This window comes from Ranitomeya variabilis, chromosome 6 (genome assembly GCF_051348905.1).
Source record: "Ranitomeya variabilis isolate aRanVar5 chromosome 6, aRanVar5.hap1, whole genome shotgun sequence".
NCBI classification, from domain to species: Eukaryota; Metazoa; Chordata; class Amphibia; order Anura; family Dendrobatidae; genus Ranitomeya; species Ranitomeya variabilis.
In genome coordinates, this window is record NC_135237.1 from 368,569,421 (window position 1) to 368,589,325 (window position 19,905).

At 47.8% G+C, this 19,905-nt stretch overlaps 1 protein-coding gene across 10 annotated transcripts in view; it reads right to left on the bottom strand.

Moving 5' to 3' along the window:
- The window catches only part of ADNP2 (ADNP homeobox 2), a 64,392-nt gene extending 44,835 nt beyond the window's left edge, over positions 1–19,557 (bottom strand). For 2 of the 10 annotated variants that reach the window (XM_077270010.1, XM_077270009.1), the window contains exons 1-2: positions 19,158–19,315; positions 2,440–2,781 (exon numbers count right to left, since the gene is read on the bottom strand). In XM_077270010.1, the coding sequence (XP_077126125.1) occupies positions 2,440–2,781; positions 19,158–19,300 (485 nt within the window). In that variant the 5' untranslated portion in view covers positions 19,301–19,315. Of the gene's footprint in view, positions 1–2,439; positions 2,782–19,063; positions 19,316–19,477 lie in introns of those variants that run through there. The other 8 variants (XM_077270019.1, XM_077270016.1, XM_077270014.1 and 5 more) reach the window with 5 other exon arrangements.
- Between the last annotated feature and the right edge of the window lie 348 nt (positions 19,558–19,905).

A 19,905-nucleotide genomic window follows, 5' to 3' on the forward strand; every position in this document is an offset into this window, starting at 1 on the left:
GCATGTGGGAGACCTCGCTTCTGAAACTCTATGATGTGTACCATTGCTACGACTGTTCTAAAAAGACCATTTTTGATGTCTTTCAAAAGGCTGCTGAGTTTCAGTCGAAATACGCGTGCGACTAAGTCCGGCCTGTGTTCAACTTTTTGCCAGGGTTCTAGATTTTCGGTAATTTCCGGCCATTTAGGATTACAGGTCATTGTCACAAAAATGTCAGGTCTTCCATACTTTGTTACTATTGCATCTTGATAACGCTGTTGCGGGGGGGGGCTACCTTCAAACGATGACAGGAGAATTACTGTTTTTCCAATTGGAATTCCTTTTTCAATTGATTGTTTTTGCAAATGTTCTTGAAGAAAGCAGTAGTCTTCAACTTTAAGTTGTTTTTGGTTCATTCTTATGAAATTTAGACGAATTTTAACATATGCGTCAACTAAGTACTGTTGTGTCAGTTCCCACCGTTTAAAATAAGATTGAAGTAATTTCGGACAGACAGAAGAAAACTGTAGTATTGCAGCTGTGTAATTCTTCTTGAAGTTCCTTGCTGGTTTAGGTTTTCATGCCACCCTTGATCACCTCTTGGAAAGAATAGCGGATACACAAGAGCATCAAGGTTGCTGTGCAAAATGCTAATTCGTTGTGTCTTAGGAACCAAAAGATTGTTTTTTTCTGGCTTAAGATGGACTAATATATCCCTTTGAGAAGGAGGCTCTCCATCATCGTTTTGAAAAACAACTGCGACCTCACACCTGGTTTGTTGTAAAAGTCGGGGATCCTGTTTACGTTGTTTAATGGCCATGACAATAGAAGGCATTTCAGTACCATTTTGTATAGCCCTCTGTTCCTCCTCAGCTTTGACGTCTTTTAGCATGCGATATGCGGCAGCAAATGGGCTTATTTTTTGTAAATGTACAGCAATTTGGTTCATCAGTTCAGCATCACACTTTCCGTTTTCTTTCAGGTTCATCCTTTGTTCTGTAGACTCATTTGTATCAATCTACTATATAATTGTCTAAGGGTCACTTCCGTCTGTTTGTCATGGATATGCATTGGTCGCGGCCTCTGTCTGTCATGGAAATCCAAGTCGCTGATTGGTCGTGGCAAAACGTCCACAACCATTGCCACGACCAATCACCGACGGGCACAGTCCGGCGGCAAAATGGACACCTCTTCCTCCCCGCAGTCAGTGCCCGCTCCATGCTCCCCTCCAGTCAGCCCTCACACCGAGTTAATGGCAGCGTTAACGGACCGCGTTATGCCGCGGTGTAACGCACTCCATTAACGCAGCTATTAACCCTGTGTGACCAACTTTTTTACTATTGATGATGCCTATGCAGCATCAATAGTAATAAGATCTAATGTTACAAATAATAATACAAAAAAAAAACAAAAAACGGTTATTCTCACCTTCCGACGTCGCACGCTGTCCTCAGCAGTGCAAGGGGCACGTTCCGGTGCCAAGGATGCTATGCGAGGACCTGCCATGACGTCACGGTCATGTGACAGCGACGTCATCACAGGTCCTGCGCTCATACCAACCCTGGGACCGGAAGCTGCCGCGTGCACCGTGCAGTCTTTTTTAACCACGCATATAGTGCCCACATTGCTATATACTACGTGGGCTGTGTTACGTACTGCGTGGGCTCTGTTATGTACTGCGTGGGCTCTGTTATACACTACGTAGCTGTGCAATACACTACGTGACTGTTATATACTACGTGCCTGTGCAATATACTACGTGGCTCTGCTGTATACTACGTGGCTGACCAATGTACTATGTGGCTGACCAATGTACTACGTGGCCATGTTATAAACTACGTGGCTATGTTATATACTACGTGGCTGTGTTATATACTACGTGGCTCTGCTATATACTACGTACGCTGTGTTACATAGTACGTAGCTATGTTATATACTACGTCATTGTGCAATATAGTACGTAGCCTGTGCTATATACTACCTACATATTCTAGAATACCCGATACGTTAGAATCGGGCCACCATCTAGTGATGTATAATTGTGCAAATTTTGGTGGTTGTCCTATTTCTGGGTGAAGTGTTCCAGTGCGGTGGTAGATCTGGCCGTGAATTTTAAAACAATATGGTCCGAATCCAGGGGGCGGTGCAATGTTGGCACCAAATGAAGCAAACGCATGAGAACTGTTGATGCTTCTGATATTTTCCATAAAATTTCTACTGTGTTGATGCGTTCCTTTCATCAACTGCTCAAACACATCTGAGTAGTGAGGTCTCGGTAGCATAACTTTTCCTTTTTGGCAGCATTGAGTAAACTGATTGTCAGTTGGTTTTTCATCAATGAAATACTGAGAGTCGCATTTAGAGCAAACTGCATTCATATTCCCACAGCAGTGTTCAATAATTGTACTTTCATTGTCTGTTACGTAATGTGCAAGATGTTGAATATTGTCCTGAGCTTGCCTTATTTGGTGATCATGTTGTTCCTGTCGTACAACAGTTTGTTGTGGTGTTTCCTGTTGGCGACGTTGTCTGTGAGATTTCGCATCGTGGGCTTGTCTGGCGGCAGTTTGTTGTGATGTCTCCTGTTGGCGACGTTGTCTGTGAGATTCCACATCGTGGGCTTGTCTGGCGGCAGTTTGTTGTGGTGTCTCCTGTTGGCGACGTTGTCTGTGAGATTCCGCATCCTGGGCTTGTCTAGCGGCAATTTGTTGAAGTGTCTGTTGCTCTCGACGTTGTCGTTGCCTTGCTGCTGCTGCTGCTTTTCTGTCATCCTCATTGGCGTATTTTCGCTTACGACCCATTCTAAGACAGAAAGCGTAAATCGTGATAGCGTACAGTAAAGAAGTATCTGTTCAGCGCGCTGTGACTGACAAAGTGTTCATTAAACGTGACTGAACTACGTGGCACTGTGACTGACAGAAAATGTTCATTAAACGTGACTGAACTATGTCACATTGTGACTGACAGAAAGTATGCATTAAATTAGACTGAACTACATGGCACCATGGCACTGTGACTGATCTGACAAAACTTATTCAGTAAATGTGAGTGAACTATGTCTCGCAGTGACTGGGGGTTAAATTGCGCGCCAATATCGCTGATTGGTCGCGGCCGGCAGGCGCGACCAATCAGTGAAGCGTGATTCAAATCCCGCGCCAATTCTCGGCTGGACTGGGCCTGTCCAATCAAAAACAGGCGCAGTCCGGCCTGAAGCATGGTTCAAATTCTGCGTCAATTCGCGGCCGGACTACACCTGTCGCTGATTAGTTGCAGCCGGTCGGCCACAACCAATCACCGCGACCAATCAGAGACAGGCGCAATCTGGCCTGAAGCGTGATTCAAATCCCGCGCCAATTCACGGCCGGACTGCACCTGTCGCTGATTGGTCGCGGGCAGCCGGGCACAGCCATCAGTGAAGCGGTGTTTAAATCCCGCGCCAATCAGCGACAGGCGCAAGTCTGGCCGCAAATTGGCGCGGAATTTAAACACCGCTTCACTGATTGGCGCGGAATTTAACGACAGTGCGCGACCAGTGAAGCAGTGTTTAAATTCCGCGCCAACGTCGGTGATCTACGTGGCATTGTTACTGACAGAAAATGTTCATTAAACGTGACAGAACTATGACTCACTGTGACTGACAGAAAATGTTCATTAAACGTGAAACACGTGGCACCATGACTGACAGAAAATGTTCATTAAACGTGACTGCACTATGTCACTGCAGCTGGGTTACTGGAGCAGCAGTAAATTATACTTTACTCTCCTGGCAGTCATCAGGGGCGGTGACAGTCACTATTTCGTGAGCGTGTTGGAATCACACTGACTGACAGCCTGCTCTACAGAGTGTGTGTAGCGTGTTTAGAGCTGGCTGCCAAAGTGTCGAGGAGCGATTACAACTGCACTCACTGAGGAGAGCAGTGACCTTAATCCCTCCCTGTACTGCATCAATGAAGGGAAGAGAGTGGCTACTGTGAGAATAACGCTATTTTTCCCTGTAGCTGCTGCCAATGTGGCTGCTTGGGCACGCCGGCTGGGCGCTACCAATCAGCGAAGCGGGATTTAAATCCCGCGCCAATGTCGCTGATTGGTCGCGCAGTGCATCTCGCGATCCGGGGGGCCGACAGAAGGTGAGTATATAATGTTTTATTTTTTTTTATTATTTTTAACAGATCTTTTTGCTATTGATGCTGCATAGACAGCATCAATAGTAAAAAGTTGGTCACAGGGTTAATAGCAGCGTTAACGGACTGCGTTATAACGCGGTCTGTTAACGCTGCCATTAACCCTGTGTGAGCGCTGACTGGAGGGGAGTATGTAGCGGGCACTGACTGCGGGGAGGAAGGAGCGGCCATTTTGGCACCGGACTGTGCCCGTCACTGATTAGTCGCGGCGAAACAGCCATGACCACTCAGCGACTTAAGATTTCAGTTACAGACAGAAAGATGGAAGTGACCCTTAGACAATTATGTAGTAGATACGTGTGGTATCTGTGAAAACGGACTCTACTTGTACCTGAAACATGGACATGTGAAGGGGTCTAAAACAATAGAAGCATAGTCTCTTTACTGATCCCTCTAAGCTCTGGGTTTTATGAGCTGCAGATGGTCACATGTCCTTGTTGGGGTCGTAACTGATCAAGAAGGAAGAGCAGTGAAGACTATCAAGACACTTGGGCAGCGACAGGACCGCAGCAGCAGGTATCATCAGTTTGAGTTATTTTGCGGCTTTAGACCATTGTAAGGTGTTTTAAAAATACAAATATATTTTCCAATGTGTTAAAGAAATCGTCCACTGCCTAACTTGTGCTGTTACGCAATATAGATGACTGACATAATCACTTATGTAAATCCCTTTTATTTTCAAATGTGCCTCTGAGCGGCACTCTCTCCCCAACATGTAGTGCTGGTGCAGGGATTGTTGTCACATCCTGCGGTGTCACCTTTTCTGGGCTCTGGATATAGAAATTACATCAGAAACATGTGACCCAGTTTTACGCCAACCACATTACCGTCACTGATTTGACTGTGGGAGGTTCGCCATACATCACAACAGTGTCTGTCTCGCACGTGCCCTGGTCTTTGATTAGAAGCGCAATAGCAAGTGTCGTCCCAAGGACAAATTATGGGTGGCACAAGCGTAATGATCGCAGTCGCAAAGAGCGTAACTGCAACTAGGGCCAGTTATCCCCAGTTGGCTTGGGGAGGGGGGAGCCTCTGTGTGTACCCTCTGGCTCCAAGTTCAGTGTCAGTGAGCTCATCTATGACTTTATGATTGTTGCAAAGTAAGATATATTCCAGAACAACGCAGCCGGCATTCCAGGTTGTGCAGCTAGCTGCCTTCAGCAATAGATCAAAGCTTGATGTCAATCCACTGAGTAGGAACTCTTTGGTAGCTATTTGGTTATTAGCGTGTTGAGATCTCGCTCTCAAAATTATATAGAGAAACATGTCAGAAAGAGGAAAATAAAAAAGCTTTATTACCATGGTTGAGTGTATAGTGCTTGGTGCCATACTATTTGAGATGGTGACACTTATAAAATCTCTCACTCTCATCAGAAGTAGGACTGTCACAATAAGACGCTGCAGATAGAGGGAGGAGGGAGGCTTGAGTGGGTATGTTAGGAACTGGCTTACAGGCCACTGCAATGCATGATGGAACTTGCAGTAGTAGAACACAGGAAGTCAGGGGAGAGGAAGTTAATAATAATAATAATTTTATTTATATAGCGCCAACATATTCCACAGCACTTTACAATTAGTATTAGTAGTATTGATGCACCCATCAGAGCTGCAGCCTGCATTGAGGAAGAGCTGCTGAATGCATGATAAAAAGTAAATATTACTAAAATAATTTTTTGGTTTGCACACATTATCATCGCAGTCCCCGATGGAGCTCACAATCTAAATTCCCTATCAGTATGTCTTTGAAACGTGGGTGGAAACTGGAGAACCCAGAGGAAATCCACGCAAACACGGGGAGAACATACAATGGATATATTGAGAGGCACATAATAAGAATAGGGGGGGGGAGGAACATGTAGCCTAGCTGGCTAGCAGCTTTTAAAACTACCTTCTGTTGGCCCAGCCACAACTTAACCATACTATTTAATATTTGTATAGCTTCAGATGTCAAAGACTTTTCTTGAATGGAATCTGTCACCACTGTTTGAGCCTATGAACAAATGGCACGAGCTTTAACTGCTTCTATTGTGCATCCTACAAACCTGTCTATCACAGTTCCTGACTGGTATATACCAAAAATACCATTTGGCATGCTCCCATTTTCCTGAAGCCCCGGGCAGCAGAGCGCTCCATCTGCGCACGCGCGACCACAGGAAAGATGGCCGCGCCCACCGGTAAACGGCGAATAGCGTAGACCGCGCTGTTTTGAATCTCCTGGGCAGTGGATCTTCTCTTTGGACATGCGCACACCACTACGCCACCAACGTAATGATGAGCCTGATCTGGGGGAGAAACAGCGCTGTGACCACGCCCATCCGACCTGACCAACTTGAGTGACAGGACAAAACGGCCACTTCACAAAGGTATTTCGGCAGCCTAACGGGGGTGTAAAGGCACCAAAAAGGCACTAATGTAAAGCCCAGCTCTGCCCCTATTTCACACTATTTTTATCTAATCTTTAAAAAACGGGGTGATAGGTTCCCTTTATTTAATACTAGATGGTGGCCCGATTCTAACGCATTGGGTATTCTAGAATGCACAGCCACGTAGTATATTATAGCGCAGCCACATAGTATATTATAGCGCAGCCACATAGTATATTATAGCGCAGCCACATAGTATATTATAGCGCAGCCACATAGTATATTATAGCGCAGCCACATAGTATATTATAGCGCAGCCACATAGTATATTATAGCGCAGCCACATAGTATATTATAGCGCAGCCACATAGTATATTATAGCGCAGCCACATAGTATATTATAGCGCAGCCACATAGTATATTATAGCGCAGCCACATAGTATATTATAGCGCAGCCACATAGTATATTATAGCGCAGCCACATAGTATATTATAGCGCAGCCACATAGTATATTATAGCGCAGCCACATAGTATATTATAGCGCAGCCACATAGTATATTATAGCGCAGCCACATAGTATATTATAGCGCAGCCACATAGTATATTATAGCGCAGCCACATAGTATATTATAGCGCAGCCACATAGTATATTATAGCGCAGCCACATAGTATATTATAGCGCAGCCACATAGTATATTATAGCGCAGCCACATAGTATATTATAGCGCAGCCACATAGTATATTATAGCGCAGCCACATAGTATATTATAGCGCAGCCACATAGTATATTATAGCGCAGCCACATAGTATATTATAGCGCAGCCACATAGTATATTATAGCGCAGCCACATAGTATATTATAGCGCAGCCACATAGTATATTATAGCGCAGCCACATAGTATATTATAGCGCAGCCACATAGTATATTATAGCGCAGCCACATAGTATATTATAGCGCAGCCACATAGTATATTATAGCGCAGCCACATAGTATATTATAGCGCAGCCACATAGTATATTATAGCGCAGCCACATAGTATATTATAGCGCAGCCACATAGTATATTATAGCGCAGCCACATAGTATATTATAGCGCAGCCACATAGTATATTATAGCGCAGCCACATAGTATATTATAGCGCAGCCACATAGTATATTATAGCGCAGCCACATAGTATATTATAGCGCAGCCACATAGTATATTATAGCGCAGCCACATAGTATATTATAGCGCAGCCACATAGTATATTATAGCGCAGCCACATAGTATGTTATAGCGCAGCCACATAGTATGTTATAGCGCAGCCACATAGTATATTATAGCGCAGCCCACGCAGTATATAGCGCAGCCCACGCAGTATATAGCGCAGCCCACGCAGTATATAGCGCAGCCCACGCAGTATATAGCGCAGCCCACGCAGTATATAGCGCAGCCCACGCAGTACCGTATATATCTCGCGAGACCGCTATGTGATCTCGAGTCAGTGCCGCAATGCATTCTTGGGACCGGAGCACAAGGAGTGGGAAAGGCTGCAGCGGACTTTGGAAGGTGAGAATATAATGGTTTGTTTTTTTTTTTATTATTTTTAACATTCTATGTTTTTATATTGATGCTGCATAGGCAGCATCAATAGTAAAAAGTGAAGCGGTGTTCAAATTCCGCCCCAATATCGCTGATTGGTCGCGGCCGGCCACGACCAATCAGCGACCCAGGATTTCCGTTACGGAAGTTGCAGACAGAAACAGACGGAAGTACCCCTTAGGCAATTATATAGATAAGATTATCTCAGCACAGGAACATTTTATTTAAACACATCCCTTTGTGGAAATTATAAAATTATTATTATTCCAAAATATATTGATTAAAATAAACTTAAAAATGCTATTAATGTGAATAACTGGATCCAGTGTTATCCATTTCCAGCTTTATAACAAAGGTTTTACTCCTGCCAACAATCATAAGATCACCACTGAAAAACTGATCTCTACAGAAGTGTTACTAATGTAAAGTGACCAGTAAGAAAACTGCATGGCTAAAAAAAAAAAAAAAAAAAAAAAAGGGTTCCTCACAACTAACATTTATGACATATTGATTTGACAAGCCACAAATACCCCAAAAATTAACCTCAGTCCAACAAGACGCCCCATTTTTTAAGTAACGTGTTTATATAGTCCTCATCCTTGAATGCAGAACATCAGATCTGTTGGTAAGTTACAATTATGGCCTATGCTTTAAAGAGATCAACTGGAAGCAATAATCTACTGCCAATGCCAGACCTCATGAAAGATGGGAGACGTGCCATACTGGCAGCTGCTTCGCAGATAGACTGTACTGGAAGTAGAGGCAGAGCAACAGCGCGTCGACTCCTACTTGTGTACAGGCCCAGCCTGCCATGTCCAACTAGGTGCTCAGTACATTACAGCCTCATCCAATCACGGCCAGGGATTATTCTAATCTCTGCACTGAATAGTCCATTATTGTAGATACTGGGCAGGATGAAGTGATACAACTAGAGCCCATGAGCCTACACGTTCTGTTGGATGCCACTAGTGACTGCAAAGACATTACACATACTCTCTACAATATTCTAACTAAAGAACCAACCTCTTATCAGTGGGTTGCAGATTTTACTAAAGGTACCGTCACACTAAACGATATCGCTAGCGATCCGTGACGTTGCAGCGATATCGTTTAGTTTGACACGCAGCAGCGATCAGGATCCTGCTGTGATGTCGCTGGTCGCTGAATAAAGTTCAGAACTTTATTTGGTCGTCCGATCGCCGTGTATCGTTGTGTTTGACAGCAAAAGCAACGATACCAGCGATGTTTTACACTGGTAACCAGGGTAAATATCGGGTTACTAAGCGCAGGGCCGCGCTTAGTAACCCGATGTTTACCCTGGTTACCAGCGTAAAATGTAAAAAAAACAAACAGCACATACTTACATGCGTCCCCCGGCGTCCGCTTCCCACACTGACTGAGCGCCGCAAAGTGAAAGTGAAACCACAGCACAGCGGTGACGTCACCGCTGTGCCCTGCTACTGCCGGCGCTCAGTCATTGCAGGAAGCGGACGCCGGGGGACGCATGTAAGTATGTACTGTTTGTTTTTTTTACATTTTACTCTGGTAACCAGGGTAAACATCGGGTTACTAAGCGCGGCCCTGCGCTTAGCAACCCGATGTTTACCCTGGTTACCCAGGGACCTCGGCATCGTTGGTCGCTGGAGAGCGGTCTGTGACAGCTCTCCAGCGATCAAACAGCGACGCTGCAGCGATCGGCATCGTTGTCGCTATCGCTGCAGCGTCGCTTAGTGTGACGGTACCTTAAAGTACATTACTGAACGGATAGGTAGGAATCTACAACAATTGTATAAGGCTGCCTTTCTCAATAAATAAATATGCCAAGCCATGTTAAGCAGACATACATTGCTCAGCTACCAATCTTGCAGAAGATGTGATTAGTTGTGATGAACGAATATACTCGTTGCTCGGGTTTTCCCGAACATGCTCGGGTGACCTCCGAGTATTTATGACTGCTCCGAGATTTAGTTTTCATCATGGCAGCTGAATGATTTACAGCTACTAGCCAGCCTGAATACATGTGGTGATTCCCTAGCAACCAGACAACCCCCACATGTACTCAGCCTGGCTAATAGCTGTAAATCATTCTGCTGCCATGATGAAAACTAAAATGTCCGAGCAGTCAAATACTCGGAGGTCACCCGAGCATGCTCGGGAAAACACGAGCAACGAGTACACTCGCTCATCACTAGTGGTTAGTGTAGACTTGGCTTGTGTATAATGCACCAGTCAGCAGGCAGGCCACTGCCCGTGTATAATGCACCAGTCAGCAGGCAGGCCACTGCCCGTGTATAATGCACCAGTCAGCAGGCAGGCCACTGCCCGTGTATAATGCACCAGTCAGCAGGCAGGCCACTGCCCGTGTATAATGCACCAGTCAGCAGGCAGGCCACTGCCCGTGTATAATGCACCAGTCAGCAGGCAGGCCACTGCCCGTGTATAATGCACCAGTCAGCAGGCAGGCCACTGCCCGTGTATAATGCACCAGTCAGCAGGCAGGCCACTGCCCGTGTATAATGCACCAGTCAGCAGGCAGGCCACTGCCCGTGTATAATGCACCAGTCAGCAGGCAGGCCACTGCCCGTGTATAATGCACCAGTCAGCAGGAAGGCCACTGCCTGTGTATAATGCACCAGTCAGCCCACGTATAATGCACCAGTCAGGCGGCAGGCCACTGCCCATGTACAATGCACCAGTCAGGCGGCAGGCCACTGCCCGTGTACAATGCACCAGTCAGGCGGCAGGCCACTGCCCGTGTATAATGCACCAGTCAGGCGGCAGGCCACTGCCCGTGTATAATGCACCAGTCAGCAGGCAAACCACTGCCTGTGTATAATGCACCAGTCAGCCCACGTATAAAGCACCAGTCAGCAGGCAGGCCAATGCCCATGTACAATGCACCAGTCAGCAGGCAGGCCACTACCCGTGTATAATGCACCAGTCAGCCCGTGTATAATGCACCAGTCAGCAGGCAGGCAACTGCCCGTGTATAGTGCACCAGTCAGCAGGCAGGCCACTACCCGTGTATAATGCAACAGTCAACAGGCAGGCCACTGCCCATGTATAATGCACCAGTCAGCAGGCAGGCCACTGCCCGTGTATAATGCACCAGTCAGGCCACTGCCCGTGTATAATGCACCAGTCAGGCCACGTATAATGCACCAGTCAGCAGGCAGGCCAATGCCCATGTACAATGCACCAGTCAGCAGGCAGGCCACTACCCGTGTATAATGCACCAGTCAGCCCGTGTACAATGCACCAGTCAGGCCACTGCTCAAGTACAGTGCACCAGTCAGCAGGCAGGATACTGCCTGTGTATAATGGAAGTCCTTAGACACACTGCGACCATGATGGGTGAGGATCTGTCTTTGACTAGCCAATTTACTAGGTGCCCTTAAAGATGTATACATGCTTTATTCCATGGTCTATTTTTTCAACTAACTAGATTCCTCTGGTGAGATATCCATATTTATCAGTGTTGTTCTTTGGACAGCTTTTACCGGTGTCCTTCATTTTTCAGATACTCATTTGAAATGTATGGGTATCTACATTGATGCCTTTTATATATACTTGTTATTGTTTTCTTATATTTAATACATTATTTTTTTCATTTAACATTTCTCTTGACTCCATTTTTCGAATTTGTTGTACCTGTGTATAATAGTACTAGATGGTGGCCCGATTCTAACGCATCGGGTATTCTAGAATATGCATGTCCACGTAGTATACTGCCCAGCGCCACGTAGTATACTGCCCAGCGCCACGTAGTATACTGCACAGCGCCACGTAGTATACTGCACAGCGCCACGTAGTATACTGCACAGCGCCACGTAGTATACTGCACAGCGCCACGTAGTATACTGCACAGCGCCACGTAGTATACTGCACAGCGCCACGTAGTATACTGCACAGCGCCACGTAGTATACTGCACAGAGCCACGTAGTATACTGCACAGAGCCACGTAGTATACAGCACAGAGCCACGTAGTATACAGCACAGAGCCACGTAGTATATTGCCCAGCCACGTAGTATATTGCCCAGCCACGAATGTCAGAGGTTAAAAAATAAAGATATACTCACCTTCTGAGGGCCCCTTGTAGTCCTGTCGCCTGTGTGCGGCGCAGGGTGCTTCCCAGGTTTGGTATGAGCGCAGGACCTGTGATGACGTCGCGCTCATATGACCGTGACGTCATGGCAGGTCCTTCTCGCATACCATCCTTAGCACCGAAACCTGCAGGCGCGAGCGCATCGTCGGACTACGGAAGGTGAGAATAGCAGGTTTGTTTGTTTTTTTATTATTTTTAACATTAGATCTTTTTACTATTGATGCTGCATAGGCAGCATCAATAGTAAAAACTTGGTCACACAGGATTAATAGCGGCGGTAACGGAGTGCGTAACCCGCGGCATAACGCGGTCCATTACCGCTGGCATTAACCCTGTGTGAGCGGTGACTGACTGACTGGAGGGGAGTAAGCGGGCACCAGGCACTGACTGCAGGGGAGCAGGGAGGGACTAATCGGACTGTGCCTGTCGCTGATTGGTCGCGGCAGCCATGAAAGGCAGCTGGCGAGATCAATCAGCGACGCAGGATTTCCGTGACGGAAGTTGCCGACAGAAAGACGGAAGTACCCCTTAGACAATTATATATGTAGATAGTAGTGAGGACAGTACCCATGTATAGTTGTACAGTAGTGAGGACACTACCTGTGTATAAATAGTACAGTAGTGTGGGCACTAACCATGTACAATAACACACTGGGTTAAGGCACTGCTTGTGTATTATAGTAGTATAAAATAGTTCAGTAGTGAGGGCACTACCAGCATATAATAACACAGGGTTGGGGCACTACCTGTGTACAATATAAGCAAGGACAGTACCCATATATACAAGTACAGTAGGGAGGGCAGTACCCATGTATAACAACACACAGGGTCAGGGCACTACCAGCGTACAATAGTTCAGTAGTGGGGGCAGTTCCCGCATATAACACACAGGGTTAGGGCAATACCCATGTATAACAGTTCAGTAGTGAACACCGTACCCATGTATAGCACAGTAGTGAAGACCGTACCCATGTATAGCACAGTAGTGAAGACCGTACCCATGTATAGCACAGTAGTGAAGACCGTACCCATGTATAGCACAGTAGTGAAGACCGTACCCGTGTATAGTACAGTAGTGAAGGCACTACCCATGTATTAAAGTAGTGAGGGCACTACCATGGTATAATAATAATAAACAGCGTTGGGGCACTACCCATGTATAATAAAAGTGAGGACAGTATCAGTATATAATAGTGCAGGAGTGAGGGAAGTACGGTGTATAATAGCAGTGAGGGCAGTACAGCATATACCAGTAATAGTGCAGCAGTGAGGGCAGTCCCAGTGTATAATAGTGCAGCAGTGAGGGCAGTCCCAGTGTATAATAGTGCAGCAGTGAGGGCAGTCCCAGTGTATAATAGTGCAGCAGTGAGGGCAGTCCCAGTGTATAATAGTGCAGCAGTGAGGGCAGTCCCAGTGTATAATAGTGCAGCAGTGAGGGCAGTCCCAGTGTATAATAGTGCAGCAGTGAGGGCAGTCCCAGTGTATAATAGTGCAGCAGTGAGGGCAGTCCCAGTGTATAATAGTGCAGCAGTGAGGGCAGTCCCAGTGTATAATAGTGCAGCAGTGAGGGCAGTCCCAGTGTATAATAGTGCAGCAGTGAGGGCAGTCCCAGTGTATAATAGTGCAGCAGTGAGGGCAGTCCCAGTGTATAATAGTGCAGCAGTGAGGGCAGTCCCAGTGTATAATAGTGCAGCAGTGAGGGCAGTCCCAGTGTATAATAGTGCAGCAGTGAGGGCAGTCCCAGTGTATAATAGTGCAGCAGTGAGGGCAGTCCCAGTGTATAATAGTGCAGCAGTGAGGGCAGTCCCAGTGTATAATAGTGCAGCAGTGAGGGCAGTCCCAGTGTATAATAGTGCAGCAGTGAGGGCAGTCCCAGTGTATAATAGTGCAGCAGTGAGGGCAGTCCCAGTGTATAATAGTGCAGCAGTGAGGGCAGTCCCAGTGTATAATAGTGCAGCAGTGAGGGCAGTCCCAGTGTATAATAGTGCAGCAGTGAGGGCAGTCCCAGTGTATAATAGTGCAGCAGTGAGGGCAGTCCCAGTGTATAATAGTGCAGCAGTGAGGGCAGTCCCAGTGTATAATAGTGCAGCAGTGAGGGCAGTCCCAGTGTATAATAGTGCAGCAGTGAGGGCAGTCCCAGTGTATAATAGTGCAGCAGTGAGGGCAGTCCCAGTGTATAATAGTGCAGCAGTGAGGGCAGTCCCAGTGTATAATAGTGCAGCAGTGAGGGCAGTCCCAGTGTATAATAGTGCAGCAGTGAGGGCAGTCCCAGTGTATAATAGTGCAGCAGTGAGGGCAGTCCCAGTGTATAATAGTGCAGCAGTGAGGGCAGTCCCAGTGTATAATAGTGCAGCAGTGAGGGCAGTCCCAGTGTATAATAGTGCAGCAGTGAGGGCAGTCCCAGTGTATAATAGTGCAGCAGTGAGGGCAGTCCCAGTGTATAATAGTGCAGCAGTGAGGGCAGTCCCAGTGTATAATAGTGCAGCAGTGAGGGCAGTCCCAGTGTATAATAGTGCAGCAGTGAGGGCAGTCCCAGTGTATAATAGTGCAGCAGTGAGGGCAGTCCCAGTGTATAATAGTGCAGCAGTGAGGGCAGTCCCAGTGTATAATAGTGCAGCAGTGAGGGCAGTCCCAGTGTATAATAGTGCAGCAGTGAGGGCAGTCCCAGTGTATAATAGTGCAGCAGTGAGGGCAGTCCCAGTGTATAATAGTGCAGCAGTGAGGGCAGTCCCAGTGTATAATAGTGCAGCAGTGAGGGCAGTCCCAGTGTATAATAGTGCAGCAGTGAGGGCAGTCCCAGTGTATAATAGTGCAGCAGTGAGGGCAGTCCCAGTGTATAATAGTGCAGCAGTGAGGGCAGTCCCAGTGTATAATAGTGCAGCAGTGAGGGCAGTCCCAGTGTATAATAGTGCAGCAGTGAGGGCAGTCCCAGTGTATAATAGTGCAGCAGTGAGGGCAGTCCCAGTGTATAATAGTGCAGCAGTGAGGGCAGTCCCAGTGTATAATAGTGCAGCAGTGAGGGCAGTCCCAGTGTATAATAGTGCAGCAGTGAGGGCAGTCCCAGTGTATAATAGTGCAGCAGTGAGGGCAGTCCCAGTGTATAATAGTGCAGCAGTGAGGGCAGTCCCAGTGTATAATAGTGCAGCAGTGAGGGCAGTCCCAGTGTATAATAGTGCAGCAGTGAGGGCAGTCCCAGTGTATAATAGTGCAGCAGTGAGGGCAGTCCCAGTGTATAATAGTGCAGCAGTGAGGGCAGTCCCAGTGTATAATAGTGCAGCAGTGAGGGCAGTCCCAGTGTATAATAGTGCAGCAGTGAGGGCAGTCCCAGTGTATAATAGTGCAGCAGTGAGGGCAGTCCCAGTGTATAATAGTGCAGCAGTGAGGGCAGTCCCAGTGTATAATAGTGCAGCAGTGAGGGCAGTCCCAGTGTATAATAGTGCAGCAGTGAGGGCAGTCCCAGTGTATAATAGTGCAGCAGTGAGGGCAGTCCCAGTGTATAATAGTGCAGCAGTGAGGGCAGTCCCAGTGTATAATAGTGCAGCAGTGAGGGCAGTCCCAGTGTATAATAGTGCAGCAGTGAGGGCAGTCCCAGTGTATAATAGTGCAGCAGTGAGGGCAGTCCCAGTGTATAATAGTGCAGCAGTGAGGGCAGTCCCAGTGTATAATAGTGCAGCAGTGAGGGCAGTCCCAGTGTATAATAGTGCAGCAGTGAGGGCAGTCCCAGTGTATAATAGTGCAGCAGTGAGGGCAGTCCCAGTGTATAATAGTGCAGCAGTGAGGGCAGTCCCAGTGTATAATAGTGCAGCAGTGAGGGCAGTCCCAGTGTATAATAGTGCAGCAGTGAGGGCAGTCCCAGTGTATAATAGTGCAGCAGTGAGGGCAGTCCCAGTGTATAATAGTGCAGCAGTGAGGGCAGTCCCAGTGTATAATAGTGCAGCAGTGAGGGCAGTCCCAGTGTATAATAGTGCAGCAGTGAGGGCAGTCCCAGTGTATAATAGTGCAGCAGTGAGGGCAGTCCCAGTGTATAATAGTGCAGCAGTGAGGGCAGTCCCAGTGTATAATAGTGCAGCAGTGAGGGCAGTCCCAGTGTATAATAGTGCAGCAGTGAGGGCAGTCCCAGTGTATAATAGTGCAGCAGTGAGGGCAGTCCCAGTGTATAATAGTGCAGCAGTGAGGGCAGTCCCAGTGTATAATAGTGCAGCAGTGAGGGCAGTCCCAGTGTATAATAGTGCAGCAGTGAGGGCAGTCCCAGTGTATAATAGTGCAGCAGTGAGGGCAGTCCCAGTGTATAATAGTGCAGCAGTGAGGGCAGTCCCAGTGTATAATAGTGCAGCAGTGAGGGCAGTCCCAGTGTATAATAGTGCAGCAGTGAGGGCAGTCCCAGTGTATAATAGTGCAGCAGTGAGGGCAGTCCCAGTGTATAATAGTGCAGCAGTGAGGGCAGTCCCAGTGTATAATAGTGCAGCAGTGAGGGCAGTCCCAGTGTATAATAGTGCAGCAGTGAGGGCAGTCCCAGTGTATAATAGTGCAGCAGTGAGGGCAGTCCCAGTGTATAATAGTGCAGCAGTGAGGGCAGTCCCAGTGTATAATAGTGCAGCAGTGAGGGCAGTCCCAGTGTATAATAGTGCAGCAGTGAGGGCAGTCCCAGTGTATAATAGTGCAGCAGTGAGGGCAGTCCCAGTGTATAATAGTGCAGCAGTGAGGGCAGTCCCAGTGTATAATAGTGCAGCAGTGAGGGCAGTCCCAGTGTATAATAGTGCAGCAGTGAGGGCAGTCCCAGTGTATAATAGTGCAGCAGTGAGGGCAGTCCCAGTGTATAATAGTGCAGCAGTGAGGGCAGTCCCAGTGTATAATAGTGCAGCAGTGAGGGCAGTCCCAGTGTATAATAGTGCAGCAGTGAGGGCAGTCCCAGTGTATAATAGTGCAGCAGTGAGGGCAGTCCCAGTGTATAATAGTGCAGCAGTGAGGGCAGTCCCAGTGTATAATAGTGCAGCAGTGAGGGCAGTCCCAGTGTATAATAGTGCAGCAGTGAGGGCAGTCCCAGTATATAATAGTGCAGCAGTGAGGGCAGTCCCAGTGTATAATAGTGCAGCAGTGAGGGCAGTCCCAGTGTATAATAGTGCAGCAGTGAGGGCAGTCCCAGTGTATAATAGTGCAGCAGTGAGGGCAGTCCCAGTGTATAATAGTGCAGCAGTGAGGGCAGTCCCAGTGTATAATAGTGCAGCAGTGAGGGCAGTCCCAGTGTATAATAGTGCAGCAGTGAGGGCAGTCCCAGTGTATAATAGTGCAGCAGTGAGGGCAGTCCCAGTGTATAATAGTGCAGCAGTGAGGGCAGTCCCAGTGTATAATAGTACAGTAGTGAGGGCAGTCCCAGTGTATAATAGCAGTGAGGGCAGTCCCAGTGTATAATAGCAGTGAGGGCAGTCCCAGTGTATAATAGTACAGCAGTGAGGGCAGTCCCAGTGTATAATAGTACAGCAGTGAGGGCAGTCCCAGTGTATAATAGTACAGCAGTGAGGGCAGTCCCAGTGTATAATAGTACAGCAGTGAGGGCAGTCCCAGTGTATAATAGTGCAGCAGTGAGGGCAGTCCCAGTGTATAATAGTGCAGCAGTGAGGGCAGTCCCAGTGTATAATAGTACAGCAGTGAGGGCAGTCCCAGTGTATAATAGTACAGCAGTGAGGGCAGTCCCAGTGTATAATAGTACAGCAGTGAGGGCAGTCCCAGTGTATAATAGTGCAGCAGTGAGGGCAGTCCCAGTGTATAATAGTACAGCAGTGAGGGCAGTCCCAGTGTATAATAGTACAGCAGTGAGGGCAGTCCCAGTGTATAATAGCAGTGAGGGCAGTCCCAGTGTATAATAGTACAGCAGTGAGGGCAGTCCCAGTGTATAATAGCAGTGAGGGCAGTCCCAGTGTATAATAGTACAGTAGTGAGGGCAGTCCCAGTGTATAATAGTACAGTAGTGAGGGCAGTCCCAGTGTATAATAGTACAGTAGTGAGGGCAGTCCCAGTGTATAATAGCAGTGAGGGCAGTCCCAGTGTATAATAGTACAGCAGTGAGGGCAGTCCCAGTGTATAATAGTACAGCAGTGAGGGCAGTCCCAGTGTATAATAGTGCAGCAGTGAGGGCAGTCCCAGTGTATAATAGTACAGCAGTGAGGGCAGTCCCAGTGTATAATAGTACAGCAGTGAGGGCAGTCCCAGTGTATAATAGTGCAGCAGTGAGGGCAGTCCCAGTGTATAATAGTGCAGCAGTGAGGGCAGTCCCAGTGTATAATAGTGCAGCAGTGAGGGCAGTCCCAGTGTATAATAGTGCAGCAGTGAGGGCAGTCCCAGTGTATAATAGTACAGCAGTGAGGGCAGTCCCAGTGTATAATAGTACAGTAGTGAGGGCAGTCCCAGTGTATAATAGTACAGTAGTGAGGGCAGTCCCAGTGTATAATAGCAGTGAGGGCAGTCCCAGTGTATAATAGTACAGTAGTGAGGGCAGTCCCAGTGTATAATAGTGCAGCAGTGAGGGCAGTCCCAGTGTATAATAGTACAGTAGTGAGGGCGGTATAACAGCACCTGCCTCCGGACTCCGCCGTATCGCAGGCGCACACTAGGCGGGATGTCTCCCGCACACGTACACTGCTCCCTGCCTCCCTTGTACTCGGCACTTCCCCCTAGGGGGCTGCGGGTCCTCCATGGAGCGTCTTAGCCCCGGCGGCCACCGCCAGACATGGCGCTCCGGTCGGGGGAGGAGTCAGCGGCAGGGCCGTGCTCGCAGAGGCCGCTCTCCCTGCCTTGTTATCGGGTATAAATGCCCGGGCGCCGCGCACACAATGGCCGCACGTGTTGCACTTACCCGGCAGTGCTCCGCTGAGTATTACCGCCCCGGCCGGGGTTCCGCCTATTGCCGCCGCTCTGCCCTCCCCCTGTATAGAGCCGATATCAGTCACCTTGTGGGTGGGCGTGCTGTCCCGGAAACTGCGAGCGCTCCTCTCCCGCCACCGGTGCGCCGTTCCCCCAACTGTCTCACAGCCAGAAAATGGCGACCGGGTGTATGGGTGGGAAGTGACGTCAGAGACCCTAGAATTAGCATGCACTTAGTGCCCAAAAGCCACGCCCCTTTACAGTTGAAAATTTAGGGTTCCCTTCCAGTTACTCTTTTAGGGTGCAATGGAAGAATAAGAGGGTTCACAAACTTTTGGGGGGCTCCACAAGACTCCAATGTGCCCCCCTAAATCACCCTCCCCACCCCTCTATTGTGTGTGCTTACCTTCAAAACTCTCGCGTTGCTTCCAGAAATCTAAAGACGTCAGGTGGGCGGGGCTAAGTGACATCAGTGTGACGATATCAAGTCATGTGACTTGCATCCATACCCGCCTTTTTTATGCAAATATAATAGGTGGTGTGATTAAACCCCGCCCACAACCATTCAGCCAATAGGAAAATGCTTCTATAGATGGTGTGGGTGGGATTATTTCTAATTGGAGGGAACCACTCTGGATTGTTGGCAAATCCCAGTAGCCAATAGGAATGAAGTTCTCATGAGGAGCAGCATACAAGCCATATGTGTGACTGATGGCACAGTATTAGTAGCCACTGCTCAGTAAGGGGCAGAAGCTGGTTACTAACTTAAGTGTAGCATGGTAATTTACCACAGAAAAGTCTGCACAAAAATTTACCACAGAAAATGTTCTAAAA